This window comes from Filicampus tigris, chromosome 7 (assembly GCF_054856515.1).
Source record: "Filicampus tigris isolate MCC_2025a chromosome 7, RoL_Ftig_1.0, whole genome shotgun sequence".
NCBI lineage: Eukaryota > Metazoa > Chordata > Actinopteri > Syngnathiformes > Syngnathidae > Filicampus > Filicampus tigris.
In genome coordinates, this window is record NC_141223.1 from 6,979,071 (window position 1) to 6,994,721 (window position 15,651).

At 39.2% G+C, this 15,651-nt stretch overlaps 1 protein-coding gene across 2 annotated transcripts; it reads left to right on the forward strand.

The window, feature by feature from the left end:
- Positions 1-4,607: 4,607 nt before the first annotated feature.
- Positions 4,608-13,191, forward strand: LOC147144596 (transcription factor 7-like). Of its 2 annotated transcripts, XM_086036794.1 has the most exons (8): positions 4,608-4,765; positions 6,422-6,499; positions 6,572-6,689; positions 10,111-10,172; positions 10,257-10,334; positions 10,888-11,047; positions 12,009-12,116; positions 12,201-13,191. In XM_086036794.1, exons 2-8 carry the CDS (start codon positions 6,426-6,428, stop codon positions 12,234-12,236), a joined length of 636 nt encoding a protein of 211 aa, XP_085892920.1. In that variant the 5' UTR covers positions 4,608-4,765; positions 6,422-6,425; the 3' UTR covers positions 12,237-13,191. The 2 variants fall into 2 exon arrangements, with proteins under 2 accessions (XP_085892920.1, XP_085892919.1); XM_086036793.1 differs by having other exon boundaries at positions 6,422-6,689.
- The last annotated feature ends 2,460 nt before the right edge of the window (positions 13,192-15,651 follow it).

Consider the following 15,651-nt stretch of genomic DNA (forward strand, 5'->3'; position numbering starts at 1 on the left):
TGTACCAGAATGTTAAAAAGCAATGGAAACTCAATGTCTTACAATTCCAGAATGAGAAAGTGGTTGTCCGTTCATGCGAGGACCAGGAGACTGAGTCTGCTGGACATGAACACACAACGTCTCAGTTGAGTGAGTCAACCGATTTTCAACCCCTCTATTAAGGAATATTGGAGCGCCTAAGGTCAACAGTTCTTCACATGCAGAAATGGCTTATAAGAGCTACATGAAACAGACACACAAGGGAACCGGAGAATGCAGCGAGCTACTCGACTGAGATTGGTAAGATTATTGAAGTCGGGTATGTGAAGGTACTTAAATCGGAAGAAGTAGAGCAGTCTGCAGTATGCACATTTTACCCACCATATCGTATTTCAACAATAAACCACGCTTCATTTTTGACTGTTCCTTTCAACATCAGGTGCTATCCATGAATAACCAGACCCTCATCAGTTGGTGTTCTTATTCCACTCAACACCAAGCAATGTTTCATCAAGTTCGCCTACTACCAGAGAACAGACCACTCACAGTTCATCTGGCGAGACATGCGTTGTGAAGATCCATATCTCGTTCTGAATGGCGATATTACAGTTTAAAACTACAGTTGATGCATATTCGAAGTTCGGTACATGCAAATTTGCAAATGCACGGATATTTAAAAAAAATAATTGTGTCGTTTGTTACACAACATACAAGGTAGCTGACACTCCACACTTGGAGGCTGGAGCTGGAATTGGACCCACGACCTCTGAACTGTGAGGTGGACGTGCTAACCAGTCGACCACCGTGCCGCCCCTAATGCAAACATGTTCTCATTTATTTATTCGTTTTTTGGAGATGCAACAAAATACACCATATTTATGTTGCATTTCTATTTGTAGTCCCTCATTCCTGATGACAGAGTCCTGTGGCAAGCATGTTTTCCACACAGTTTAACCAATGTTGCCCATCTGTAGTGAGTAAAATCATGTCTGCGCTGTATCCCGTAAATGGAATACACTCCGTAGTGCTGCATTCCTGTTGAACAGAAACCCCCCCAAAACTTAGCATGTCTAACAAAGCAATGCTAGTTATAACGAGGTATAATTCACCTGCATAATTGATAGATTTATGTGTATGATCCAATTACATAGATCTGTGCTCAAAAAGTTGGCATTCTGGATAGAGAATATTCATGTAAAATGTTTTTTGTAGTATGCTATCAGTTGTATTTATACTATGAAATGATGCATGGCAGACACTGAGAATCATAAAAACAAGTCAAATTGTTGATATAACAAAATTGTTACACCACTTGAAGTTAGGCATTAAAAAAAAAACATTGTAAAAATTTTTTACTCACTGTGATTTGAGAATAATTTGTCAAGTGGAACCCCAAATCGCTCAGTTTTTCCCCCAGGTGGGTAAATCGGGAAAGTCCATTCTTAAATTCACAAGACTGACCTCCTACCAGTATGTAATCTTTCTTTAAAAAAATGCAAATTATTTCAGCATGGATGTGTGAAGCTCACAATCTAGGTTGAATTGAGGAATCATGCTTGTTTTACAACGACTGAACGTAATGGCACCGGCTGGGCTCCCTGGTGTGCCACAAGTTGAATGGTAAGTATCTGGATCAGAAATACATTAAAATAAAACACACCGCAATTATGCAACCCTCCATGGTGATGAGCCGTCCATCTGTGGGCTCAGCCAGTACTTTATCAACTAATCATCAATCAGTATTTCAAAGCAAAGTTTTGCTGTCCACATTTAGCAGATAAACAATGTCCTTCTTGCAAGTTAAAATTACATTTTCAGTATGAATGGTCTTTGGTCAGAATGGTCAGAATGGTCTTTCAAGGCAGCTAATTATGACTAGTCAAAACGAGTCTAGCTGTTAGTTAAAAGAATTTGTCATACCTCTTTCCTTGAAAAATTTCAGTCTTTGGTCTGCTGAAGAGGAGGTTGGTGCATAGCACATAGTTCCTTCCCTTTTACACCCTCATGGATAGCGGTGGAAATGAATCCATTTTGAACACAACGGTGCCATCTGAAAATACCACTGATGTATTTTCCATTGTTGAGGTCATGGAGACCTTACTGCCGCTGTCAATAAATTGCCACTTGAGGCCTTTGACTGCTCTGGCTTTGACCATCAAGAGCTCTTTTTTTTTGGTCGATCCATTCTGAAACAACAAATACAATGTTTAGCAAATAATACTTAAAATTTGGCAGAAGCACAGAAAAATAACGTATAAATATCGCTTAAGAAAAGTATGGGTACATATAGCCTTAAAGGTGTGTCGTTATGAGTTTCCGAACAGAACGTTGTTCAAAAATGCTGTTCGTATATTAGCGTGGACGAGACTGGTGAGACACAACAAGGGAAATGCCGGGTGAGGCTGCAATGATACGCAGCCAACCAGTTCACAGGAAAAATCTAACCATGCTCTCATTGGTCGATCTCGTGCCGGGAACCAATCACGTGCCTTGTACTGAAATTTTCGTCTCTTTTCAGGTGTCAATTGTACATAGTGTTTTATGTCAATTTATTGACTTTATTTATTTCCAATTTTATTTATATTTTATATATTATTTATATCTATATTTATTAATACATGTATCACAGCATTTTCTTGTTTTTGTTCGATTTATTGTATTGTTTGTAAAGTGCTTTGTTACAGCTCTAGCTGTTATGAAATGCGCTATATAAATAAAATTGTATTGTATTGTATCGGGCAGCACGGTGGTCGACTGGTTAGCACGTCCGCCTCACAGTTCAGAGGTCGTGGGTTCGATCCCGGCTCCGGCCTCCCTGTGTGGAGTTTGCATGTTCTCCCCGTGCCTGCGTGGGTTTTCTCCGGGCACTCCGGTTTCCTCCCACATTCCAAAAACATGCATGGTAAGTTGATTGGATACTCTAAATTGCCCCTAGGTGTGATTGTGAGTGCGGATGTTTGTCTCTGTGTGCCCTGCGATTGGCTGGCAACCAGTTCAGGGTGTCCCCCGCCTACTGCCCAAAGACAGCTGGGATAGGCTCCAGCACGCCCCGCGACCCTTGTGAGGAGAAGCGGTACAGATAATGGATGGATGGATGTATTGTATCGTATTGGTACGAGGAAATAATGTATAGAATTGAGGCATGGCAGAACTCTTAATAGTTATTTCAAAATCACAGTGAATTTTTGGCAGAAATTTTACTGAACTGATTTCCAACCACTGAATTGTGTTCTAAATTAACCATTGTCCTGGCCACCGCAAATCATTGAACTAATTGAATAACTGTTAAAACAACATCTTACACCCCTCCTATGTATGAATGATGATACAAAAATGTATTTACTTACTTCAATTTCTGTATAATTGGTGATATGCAGGGCCGCGCCGAACTGATTGGAATTACATGAATAGGGAGTCCAATGTTTCGATCCATCCATTATCCAAACCGCTTATCCTTATAAGGGTTGCGGACGTGCCGGAGCCTATCCCAGCTGTCTTCAGGCAGTAGGCGGGGTACACCCGGAACTGGTTGCCAGCCAATTGCCGGGCACACAGAGACAAACACCCATTCACACTCATAACCATACCCTGGGCCAATTTAGGGTGTCCAATTAACCAACCATTCATGTTTTTGGAATGTAGGAGGAAACCGGAGTAAGCCCATGCAGGCATGAGGAGAACATGCTCAACTCACCGCACCGCCTAACGGACGCAAGAAAAAGTACAAGTGAGAAACAGCTGACAGCACAAACAACTCAGACAGAACATGATACCGTGTTTTCTGAAGCTCACAGTCTACACAGCCATCTACCGGGTAATTATTGAACACTCCATGCTTCTTTCTTTTCTGGAGATGCTGATTTCATTTTCTTGCAGGACTTGGCCGCCTGCCAAAGCTCAACACCATAGTCGGTATTGTCAAAAGAAAGATGAAACACGAGACCCAACAACGTATGCTCTCCTAGAAGATATATTTTCCCCTTCAATCATTAATTCCAAAGGCACTGCACATCAAAACCATGTGTCGGCTTAATGTTCCACATGCACGGATGAGCACATTACATGACAGTGAGGCGGCTTGGTGATGAATTGCTGCCTTCACAAGGAAAAATGTCCGGCCTCAGCTACTATTTTCCTACTCGCCTTTGCATTTCAGACTCTTTGCTGTTTGAGCTGCTCGCATAGTCACAATGCCTAAGTGCCCCTTATATTGGTCTGTGTGAACATGGGCCTATTTGCTTGCGACAGAACCAACCACCCAAAACGGACTCATTTGAAATAAGGTGGATGATAAGCATGCTTTAATTCTTTAACCTTTGTGCATTTTTACCAAAGACTATCAGAGATATTTAAAGAAGTCACCTGAGGATTATTTTCAATTGTGAAAAAAAAAAAAATCACAATTTGTCTCTCTTTGCATCTGAATGAGAGCAACGTCTGAGAGTTATTATTAAATGAATTCAGCCATCCACGGGTTACCAGCGGCAAGCAACCTTTTGACCCCAACTCAACAAAAAAAAATATTTGAAAGTGGCACATCATACTTATGTAAAGAATTGTAGCATCATGTGCATGATGTCTCAAAGTACACCAAGACCACACACGAAAGGCCATCACTGCTTTGAAGCCTTTGACGGCAGTCTGAGTTTGACAGTGTTGGATATCAGTGAGTAGGCTTTCCAGGCACAGTCTCAGCAACACAACAGCAGATGGATTTGGAGGCAAATCAGGCAAAGTCATCCAACAGTTGAAGTAAGGTACCAAGCTTACATTGGGAACTACCAGAGTAAGTGCTTCCAAGAATCATTTGACACTTCACAATTACTGATAATTGAGTGCAAGTAGAAATGAAAATGTATGCCTCAAAATTTTAAAATGCAGTCCAAGCAGTTGTACTTTAAATGCGGCAACTGTTTATCACATAATATGTATAAATATGCGCTTGACATCTCCGTTTAGATTTTATCACCTCTAAATAGTCCCTCTGCTGGATTTCTGTAATTGTCTTAATGTTGGCAATTACCCGAAACAATGAAGCAATCCTAAAACAAAGCACCAAATCTCAGAAATGTCTGCGATTATCTAACTGTTTGAAATGAAAGACAAATAATCTTAAACGATAATGACACCTGACACAAGGATTGGGGTAGAGGTCACATGCGTATGCAAAGTGTTTATGCTTCATGTGATCATCAAACACACGTTTCTAAATCAAAGTAAAAAATAGGTTGCTTTGAATGGGATACATCACCCAGTTCACTCAATTATTGCAGTCCCCGTTTGTAGAAGTTGGTGATTATATTTCAGGACTCACACATATTGAATTGAAAATAAATGCCAAACTGGAATCCTATGTTGTTTTGGGTAAATTTCACCCTGATGTGATAGGATCTTACAAAGGCATGGTTCAAAGAACATGTAAAGCATCAAAAGGATCCACTCAGATGAGTGCCTTAGCGCAAATGTGTGTGTGCGTGCGTCGGTATATCCTTTTGGGAACATTACATTTCAATAGAGGAAAATAATTCAATAAAAAGAGATAAAACATTACAGAGTTGCAATATATGCATTGAAAGTCACCTGCCTGCCTTAGATGTTGACTGCATATGCAGTCTACAATGTTCTGGCCAACTGTGATGGCTCAATGGCTCACTGAGCTTGTTTGTTCATTGCAGTGTCACAACGTTTATTTCTGGAAGCATTGTGGGGGGAGGAGGGGGACAATGTTTTTGTGATATTTGAAAATACATTTACAAAGAAATCTGGTCTTTTTATGATGGAAAATTGGAAATTGGTCTAATTACGCTAAAATACTGACTGAAGGCTGTGAATGATTTTTTGGGGGGGTTGGGTGGTATGGTGAGCGCAAACTGTCTGCAGTTAAGACTTACAAAGATGTCGCCCCTTGGCTGACATAAACTTTATGATAGATGTGAAAGTATAAGATGTGCCAACAATGTCTGTGGCCTATGATGGTGCCAAAGAAGCCTTTTAGAATAACATCCAAGCCGCTATTAATAACACAAAAGTGGGGAAATGTTGTGATTTCATTAGACCGAGAAGTCCATATATATTTTCTCAAATGGAGTCAGTCAACAAAATATACCGGGGGTTAGGGTGAAGATTTTTGTCTTCTTTAAACAAGACAGTGACCTACAACAAAACATAATTGTTTCACTGGAAGGCCACCATCCCATTTAGAGTTAGTGGTGTGAATATGAAGATGTCTGTTCCCACGTAATCTTGACAAAGTAACCACAGGGTGACCAAATCTTCACAGGTCCATTCAGACTGTATGCTGCACTCATACATTTACTTTAAATGTGTGTAACACGTCATAAGTGAAAATTGTAGGGTTGCGTTAACAATCCAACCCAAACTCCCGAGTAAAACGTTAAGGAACATTTTAACAATGGGATGGTGCGTTTTTTTGTGTTTGCAGGGATATGGAAATGCCTGGGTTTACATCAAAATGTCTTCCTCAAAATGCTGCTCAACCGTCACGACCTGATGGGCCAAGGTACAACACCAACCCTCAGGCAATAGGCAGCCAGCACAGGGACTATAATGGCTTTGTTCCCATACAAAACAGTTATATGCAGCCAACTCCGGTGATGGCTGCTCCCAGCATGCACTTTGTACCAATGACTCACCAGAATCTCCAGCCGCTTCCCCAGAGCATTGAGACACTTGCCCATATCCATGGCCAGGTAAGATAGAAGACATTGATTGGTTTGATAAAACTATTATTAATCAATTGATCAAATCACTGTAGGATGCACTTTTCATTCACCAAGCAGACTCAAAGCAAAGTCAGACCTCAAAGTACAAACAACAAAAATAGTTCAGAGCTTCTCCAAAAAAAGAAAGAAAAAAAAAAAAAACAGGAAGAAAAGGGGCGTGGCAAAGCAAAACAATCGCATACACATTTTACGTCATACATACCCAGTACATGAGCATAATCACACACATATGTAAGATTTACTCAAATGCAGTTGTGAAGAGGAAAGTGTTTCATTTGCTTTTGTGGATACTGATTTTGCCAGTTTGACCGTCTCAGGCAGGCTGTTTCTTTCTGCATGAATGCAGAAAGCTGCCTCCTCTTACCAAGTGTTATTGCACGGAATAGACCGCAATTGTGACTTTAGCTGTGTGTTCTTTGTGGAGTGTAATTGATGACAATATCAGCTGAGATGTACTGAGGCGCTAGGCCATATAGAGCTTTATAAAATGAGATGTTTTTTTTTTAATTGGTCTTTATAAAACAAGATTTTTTTTTTTAATCGGTTTTTGTTTTGACAGGTAACCAGAGCTGTGATTTGAGAATAACTGTGATCTGTTGCGATTTCTTTGGGTCAGCGAGAATATTTGCAGCTGCACTTTGAATTAACTGTAGGCTGTGAATATGTACTTGATTTAGGGAGTCCAGTGAATAAACCATTACAGTCCTGCAGAGGTGGGTAGGGAAGCCAAATATTGTACTCAAGTAAGAGTAGTGTTATTTTTAATAATGTAGTAGTAAAATGTAGTGCTCCAAATAATTACTTGAGTGAAAATAAATACATACTCAGTGAAACAACTACTCAAGTACTGAGCAAATGGTGAGTAACGTATGATAGTTTATTTCATCAGAGCAAAAAAAGAATACATGTACAAATTGTCCAAATATTTAACTAATGATAAATAAAATATTTAAAATAAAAACGGATGGAATTTGTTTTTTTGCTTTCTTCATTGGAGGTTCATCAGAGAAGGAGATTTTCTGTTTTCTGTAGATTTCTGGTAAGTCAGTGTGCTTGTTCAGCTTCTCTGGGTTGGATCCTCTGTTGACAGAAAAAACATCAATGAGGGTACAGGAAATGTATTACATATTTAACAACAACAGATGCATAATGCTTAACAGAAAAAATGACCGTTCCAGTTGACTAAGTTTATTGATAAAGTACCGGTATTGGCTTTTTAATAGCTATGTTTTATAGCACATAAATTGCACTACACCCATAATTCCCTTCACTTTTAATAACATTTAGATATTGCAAGCATGTTACCAACACCCCTTTTATATTGAAAAGTTGTAGAATGAAAGTTGTTTTTGTTTTGTTTTTACTGGCTTCTGATGTCCAAACGTAATCCATTAATGTGTTGTGTATATGTGATAATATAAGGCAATCATAAGGCAAACTGTCAAATGTGCATCTTTTCGAGTACCTACATGCTATAGGCGAGGGGTGTCAAACTTTCTGTCATGGGCAACTACCTGCCTCTGCAGTAATTTAATCTGCTTGGTTTGAATGTGTGAATTACTTTTTCTGAAGCTGAGTCCGACCTTAATTTGAAAATATTTTTCAGATGGTAAAGTTATGATTTTGTGATGCAGTTGATGACCCTTGAATTAAGCTTGCTGTCAATGATTACACTAAGATTTTGTGCCTCAGTTTTTTAGGGATTTGAAAAGTGTTGTGATTTTAAATCTGTCAGCCTGTGCACCGAAGATGAGTTTTTCCCTATTGTCCTTGTTAAAGTTGTAAAAACGTAAATGACATCATTGATTAATGTCACTGAGGCCTTGTATTAGGGAATGTATGGGAGATACATTTCTGAGAAAAATATGCCTGTAATAGTGGCTTGATAACCACTGCTTTAAGTGATGAGGGAAGAAACCAGTTTATGAGACTTTGCACATGCACAATGGCTAGTATTGTTGTCCTTCATGAACGTTTTGTTCAAACGGACAAATCTTTTCAGTAAATGTACTGAATGGAATGTTGGAATTGTTCCTTTATCAGGTCAGTTGAGTTTAGCAGTAGCATTCTGTGACTTACTCGTGAATCTACGTAGAACGATGGAGGCATCGTGCAATCAGGGAGGGCAGGGACGGTTGATGCCTGAGCAAATATGACTTGTGGATCCGTTCATCGCAAATGAAGGAGATGTATCACTCAGTTAATGTCAAAACAACACTAATTCTACCCTGAGTGATTCTAACATTGCCTCCTCGTGGGGATACACTTTCAACAATTAATGTTGAGGCGAGTCATATGAAAAAACATACGCCGTCCTCATTACCTTACTACACATTAAAGTGGAACTCAACCCAAACATATTTTTTTCAAGAATGTTGAAACAGGGTATTCTGATTAATAATGTGTTTTCTTTATACACTATTGATGTACTATTCATCCATGCACGTGGTAATGTGTGTAACTAGTAAGAGTATTTTGTATACAGCAAAATATGTTTGACATATCGTGCTTGACAACAAAGCTGGGGTTAGTGCATGAATGCTAATATTATGTCATTATTTAGCTAACGGTTTGATTTACTTAAAGCGGTGGCCTCTCCAGCAGGTTTGCGTGTGATAGTCCCGCCACTTTTAAGGTTTATTTGTCACCATCTATCCACTTTTATATCGGGCTGGGTTAAAAAAAACATCTAATCGATTTTCCTTTTCATTGCGCGATGTTGAATCATAAAACTATTAAACAATATTTTCCCGTAAATTCATGTGATCTCTTACATCACGTGACATCGCGTCACTATGTATTAAAACAACATGGCGGAAGCGCTGAAATTAGCGTCAACAAGCTTGAAGGCAGATGTCTGGAAGTTGTTTGTTGTCTTCGTGGGTTTTTTTTAAACCAATGAACTGAAACTTTATGAGACAGTCACAATAATGTGAATATCATGAGTTTACAGTCTTTTTTGCCACTTAAGTTTACACAGTCTTCCCTGTGGTTGGAATTGATTACCATCAATATCTATTGCTTTGATCAGTTCATGTTCACTAACTACTACATACATGATTAATGTAACTGCACTGGGTTCAATTCTTAGTGTAAATATTCATATATTTAGTGTATACTCTATATAAACATATGTGATACGATCTTTTTTTTCTGGCAATAATTGTGCACACCTAACTTATAGGAGGGCAGTGTCACTTCAATTCGTGCAAAAAGCGTACTGTAAATTCTGGATCTAATGTTCCACATTTTAGTGCTATATATTTGGAGAGACATCAGGTAATATTTAATCTAACATTTTGTGTTATGGTAATACAAGGAATACAATACAATTCATGATATTTACAAGGGCTTAAATGACCCTGTTATATATCTGTTATACCGTTAGACTAACTTCGTACCAGAGGTGCTGCTGCCTAATGGCATGAACATGCGTCCTGTTGGATTACTGTAAGTACAGACCAGTATTGAAATAGTCACTGCAGCTTTAGACAAACGTTTCAGTTATCTGTGTGTCTGTGTCTCATTGTTTAGGAATGGAGAGCTTTTGTACAAAGTTACAGCTCCTCCTAACATTGCTGCTCCCCTTCCTGCCAGCATTCCCAAGATAAAGTAAGATAATTTTGCCATTAGTAGTAGGAAATACAATAATAGCCCTGTATATAAATATTATAATGGATTTCCCCCAGGGCTGTTAGTTAGATGGTTTTCTTAAAAAAAAAAAAAAAATTTTAGACCAGCAACTGTTGTCACGTATCTTTCTATTGTTGCAGAGTCGTGACCCATTTTATAAACTTTAAGAACAATAAAGCATTTTTGTTGTTGTTTAAAAACAGCCTCTGAAAACAATATGTATTTGTTTACAGAGTAGCTAGTGAGTAAAGCCACAAGTGTGTAACATTTCCCGACACATATCTGATATTCTACGTTACATGTGAGAACTTGGTCCGTCTCAGTACTGTTATGAAAAATATCAGACTACAGATACATGTAATTTTTTTAATAGCTGTCCATGACACACCTAAAATGGGTCTGTGACCCACCTATTGACAATGACTGTGATAGACTTTTAGTTTTTAAAGTTGTGCCATTTTTTATTTGCCTGAAATTATTAGTTTGAGCATTGCATTACATATGTATCTGACAATGTAATTCTCTATTTCAGGAAGAAAACTAAAAAAGTGGAAGACCACGTCACAGAGCAAACATATGTCAAGAAGCCTCTAAATGCCTTCATGTTGTTCTCAAAAGAACATAGACAAGCAGTCAAAGCCAAGTCTGCCTCAACAAATATTGCTGTTATAAACGAGACCTTAGGAAAGATGGTAAGAGCTCACACTCTTGTTAAGCAAATTTAAGGGGTGTCAGCTAGTGATGAAAAAATGAATCTTCATGAATCACTTATGATATTTTTTTACTCCTCTAGATGGTGCTCTGGCTAGTCTGGCATCTTTAAACCAAGAGCGCCATCTAGAGGAGTCAAAAATGATCACAACTGCTTCATGAAGCTTCATTTGTCCATCACTAGTGGCAGCAACTCAGGCTGTAAGGACCAGTCTTATGGCCTTGATGGCCGCATTTTCAAGCCTTTATGTTAACGAAAATGCACGAACACTGCAATAAACTTGCTCTTCATCACGCTAACACATAATAATGTTTTTATTTCTTAACAAGGCAAAAAAAATAGCCAATGTGTGTTTTCTGCTCTTGTAATGTGTAATACCAAGACTGGCCTGTGAAAGGCAGCATGGCGAAACAGTACATCCAAACCTGAAAATACAAAATCTGAAAATACACATACATCTCCTTGTCACGTTTATTGAGGTGAATGACTTGGTTGCTCCTCTATTTTTGTCCTGCAACAGTGCGAGCTTCAGGTTGCTTCCTATTTGGCTGTTATTCCGTTTCACATCACAGTCGTGTAGTCAGTCCATGGGTCGGCCAAACTCTTGCGTTGATCACTTATAATAGGCATTTGCAAGTGGAAATATTGAACATCATTTCTGTTGTCTGCCACGCAAAAGAGCGAAAATGCTTCAATTTGGTCTGATTGTCGGCTGTAACCAGCCCTAGACCTATCCAGAGTAAAGACTATTCCCCTCGGCGATAAAGTATTCAAAATGAGTGAAAATGTCGAAGAACATCTCTCAAGTAATTTCCTTTTTTTTTTTTAAAGATATATATCATTGTATCCAAATAGGTAATTACAGATCTCAGCATATGTGGAAAGTATTCCTCCCTGACATAATTTCTGTGCTCCATTCTCAATGTGTCATTTGAACGCAGTGGCATTTGCTACCTGATAAAGAGAAGGCCAAGTACTATGAGCTAGCTGAAGAAGAAAGGAGACTTCACGCCCAGCAGCATCCAGACTGGTCCTGTCGCCACAACTACGTAAGTGTGACTCTTGGCATGGGTGTAACGTGACCCAGTAATGATCTGATATTAGATGCAAAGCCATCATGTGCTTCTTTGCAGGGCAAAAAGAGGTACAATAAAAGGATCAGGGACTGAGTTACCGCAATGCTGGCCTCTGAATTTGAGGAAGCGGAAAAAGCAGAATGTGGCGAACAGGACATTTGCCTCCTCTGCTAAGGACTTCATCAACCATCCAAGTGTCTCTGTCGCAGCCAATCCCGAAAATGTACAAATATTTACTTGCCGTCATTTGTAAACATAGCTAGAGACCATCATTGTATCACTCAAGAGGTGAAAAATGTTTTGTGTTGTAATGCAATGAACAAAACGCAAGCAATAGCTTCATTAAGAAGAGAATAAGAGTTGGGCATTTTACTAAAATTTCCCGGTCCGTTAATCGCCTGGAGCCGGGGTATCCTTCCGCCGTCCGTCTATCTGCCTTCTTGTCCGGCCGGAACAAATAGTAATCGCCTATAGGCCGGTCCGCCTACCATTTTAAACGAGCTTCCGTTTGCGGTTCAGGCTAAAAAACTTTGACCAACTTAGACTCGCACTCCCGCCATCAAGCGGTATTTGAAACGAAAGACTCACCGCGGCACGGAAGCGTAATCCGCGGCCGGATTAAGGGGCTCCTTTTAGGACCCAGAAGCCTCGGCTGCGGCCAACGGGAAAAGGAAACCCGCCCTGGCCATTGAATCCTCACTGCGAAAATAGATGCTAAACATGACATAGACGGAAATTCAGACGGAATTTTTTTTTAAGGTTACCGTCTTTCGTTTATCGCTTACAAAACGGGCGTCCGCCACAGGCGGATAGACGGACCTCTCCGTCACATAGGCGGAATGCCCTGCTCTGATTAAGAAGATGTTTTTTAGCACCCTCTGTGTGTTTATCAATCACTGATGATGTGACACAAAGCTTCTTTGCAGGAAGTATCTCATCAATTTGTAAGTAGTATTTACTAGCCCGCAACCGGGAATTTAACTAGGATTTTTTCTTTGCTCTGTTACTGGAAACGAAGGTAAATAAAGCTGATCGATTGTCTTATTGATTTCATGTCTTAAATGTCTCTGAGATCACAGAGCTGATGCAACAGGAGCATCAGCTAGCTAGATTGATGGGGATGAGTTTTTAACGTGTGTGTGTGTGCGCGCGTCCACTACCACACACTATCAAAATGTTCTATAAATTTTCTTGGTAGGATCATTTACAAACACTAAAAAATACATTTCACCTATACATGTAAGATGAACAATGCCACATTTTTAAATATGTGCTTACTTTAATGCATCGTTCCTCAACTGATGGGTCTCCACTCAAATGTGGGTAGCAGATCCATTATGGATCGGTGCAGAAAGGTAGTAAAAAAGTTACAGGGCGTGGGTAGTAGATGTGGTGCTCCAGTACCAGCTCCTTGTGTGTGAAATGGTTCTTTCCTTCTACTTGATAACCTTCAGTTTTAATGTTTTTATATCTTAAAATGTGACAACAGAAGACTGTGGGAAACCATTGCTTTAATGCGTATTGAATTGCTGCAATATACATTAACTTGCATTTTACGGCCCTGTTTTCATCTCCAGGTCGTCAATCTCAAACATTACACAAAACATACACTAGAGGGTAGTATAGCCTAAAGCATGTCTACGACTGACTCATACAGGTTCAACAAGCTACAATGATTAAATATGATTGCATATTTAAAAAATTCCATGCTGCTTCTGCAAGGGCAAGAGCCCCCTCTGTTGTTTTACATGGTAATTGCAAAGTGCAATGTGCCAATATGTAAATCACAATGGTATCGAAACTGCATTAGCTCACTGAAGTTTTGCATTTACCAGTCAAACAATGGGCCAATTCCTTAATTTACTTTTTTAATGGCTGGGTGGATGGATGAATGAATAATTAGAAGTAATAATTCAGTACATTTAGCAGTCTACACTCTGTTAAGCATTATAGTGTCACACGAATAGCTCCTCCGTAAAATGCTCTTTTTTTTTTTTTTTTTAAATGATTATCCTAAAACACTAAACTGGTATTTCTCCTCAAAAATAGGTAATACGCTTCGTGACACCATACACATGATCCTAATTAAATTAACACATTTGGAAAGGAGTGGTCATTTTAAAACCCGTAGTAGGCATCATGCATCTTCATACGTTATGGATATTATTATTATTATTGTTATTATTATTATCATTATTATCATTATTATTGTCATTGTTGTTATTGTTATTGTTACTGTTGTTATTATTATTATTATTATTATTATTATTATGCGGTTCAAAATCCCATTGATTCAAAGCACTTTGTAGGATTTGGAGTGGAAAAGGTCTGCCCTTGAACTCAAGTCTTGCGCGCGTACACGTGAGGGGCGCGCACATCGGGGCACGGTTTCAGCCAACGGTGGGGCTTATTACAGTGGCAATAAATTACATTTATTTTTGTTGGGCCTAAGTCGTTAAAATAGAGGGGTTTTGTTTTATTTCCTCTAAAGTGAGCTTGTAAAGGCCTTTAGGATGTTTTGGCTTTGTCAGCACTTATTGTTTGTTTTTCCTGACGACACTTCGTTGGCTCCAAACCGATACATTCAGTTCACAAACAATTTTTAATCAGTTGTCACTTGGGTAAAGACATCATCATGGGGGCTCAATTATTTTTTTACATAACAAATAAAAAAAAACTGTCGGTATTCTGTGCATTCCAGTCATTCGATTTGTATGTGATTGAGGCTGTTCTCATCCCGCGTGAACTTAAGTGAAACCAATCCTTCATAAATTACCAAAAGATAAAGTGTTGAACTAGTACAACCAGAACATCTCAAATTGGGATTAATGATGGCCACTTTACAATATAATTTCCAGCACAAAAAGGTGCTTTCTGGGAGGCCAATTCTCCCGCTCTGGATTATTGCAAAATTAAATATGTGCAATCTTTAATAACTATACCATATATTGTAATTTCAATGAAGGGTGATTAATGTGACTTTTGAAAGGGTCAGCACCCCTCTGCAGAGAGATTTTATAACGAATGGCAGCGGCTGTGCTGTAAAAAATATATATGTTTTGTCTTAATTTATAACTAATGCACATTTGAATAAACTAACCAATTTCACCACGCTGAATAACAGTTTAGAGATGTCCATTCCTTTCTGACTAAGGGTCTCATTTTGAGGGAAAACCATCAATTCAGATCTGAACTGTACGTTAAATAAACCCAACAGGAGCAACAACATGACATTTTTTACAGCGTGCAAAGCTCCCGCTCCGTGGAAGTGTGCGGGAAAAAAGGGAAACCAACCATCCGCCATGTGCATCTTGACCACGTCAGGTTCATCTCGAAAGCGATCAATCGCCCAAAACTTTGTCTGGCACGTGCAGCCGGCAGACATTGGAGGCTTGTGCGCATGTGCGAAGGTGTCCGGATTGACAATGCTGGAGAGATAGCGCGTCTGGGATTGAGAAACCTAGAGAAAAAAAACGTCGAAGAGCGGGGAAAAACGAGAAAAAGGGAC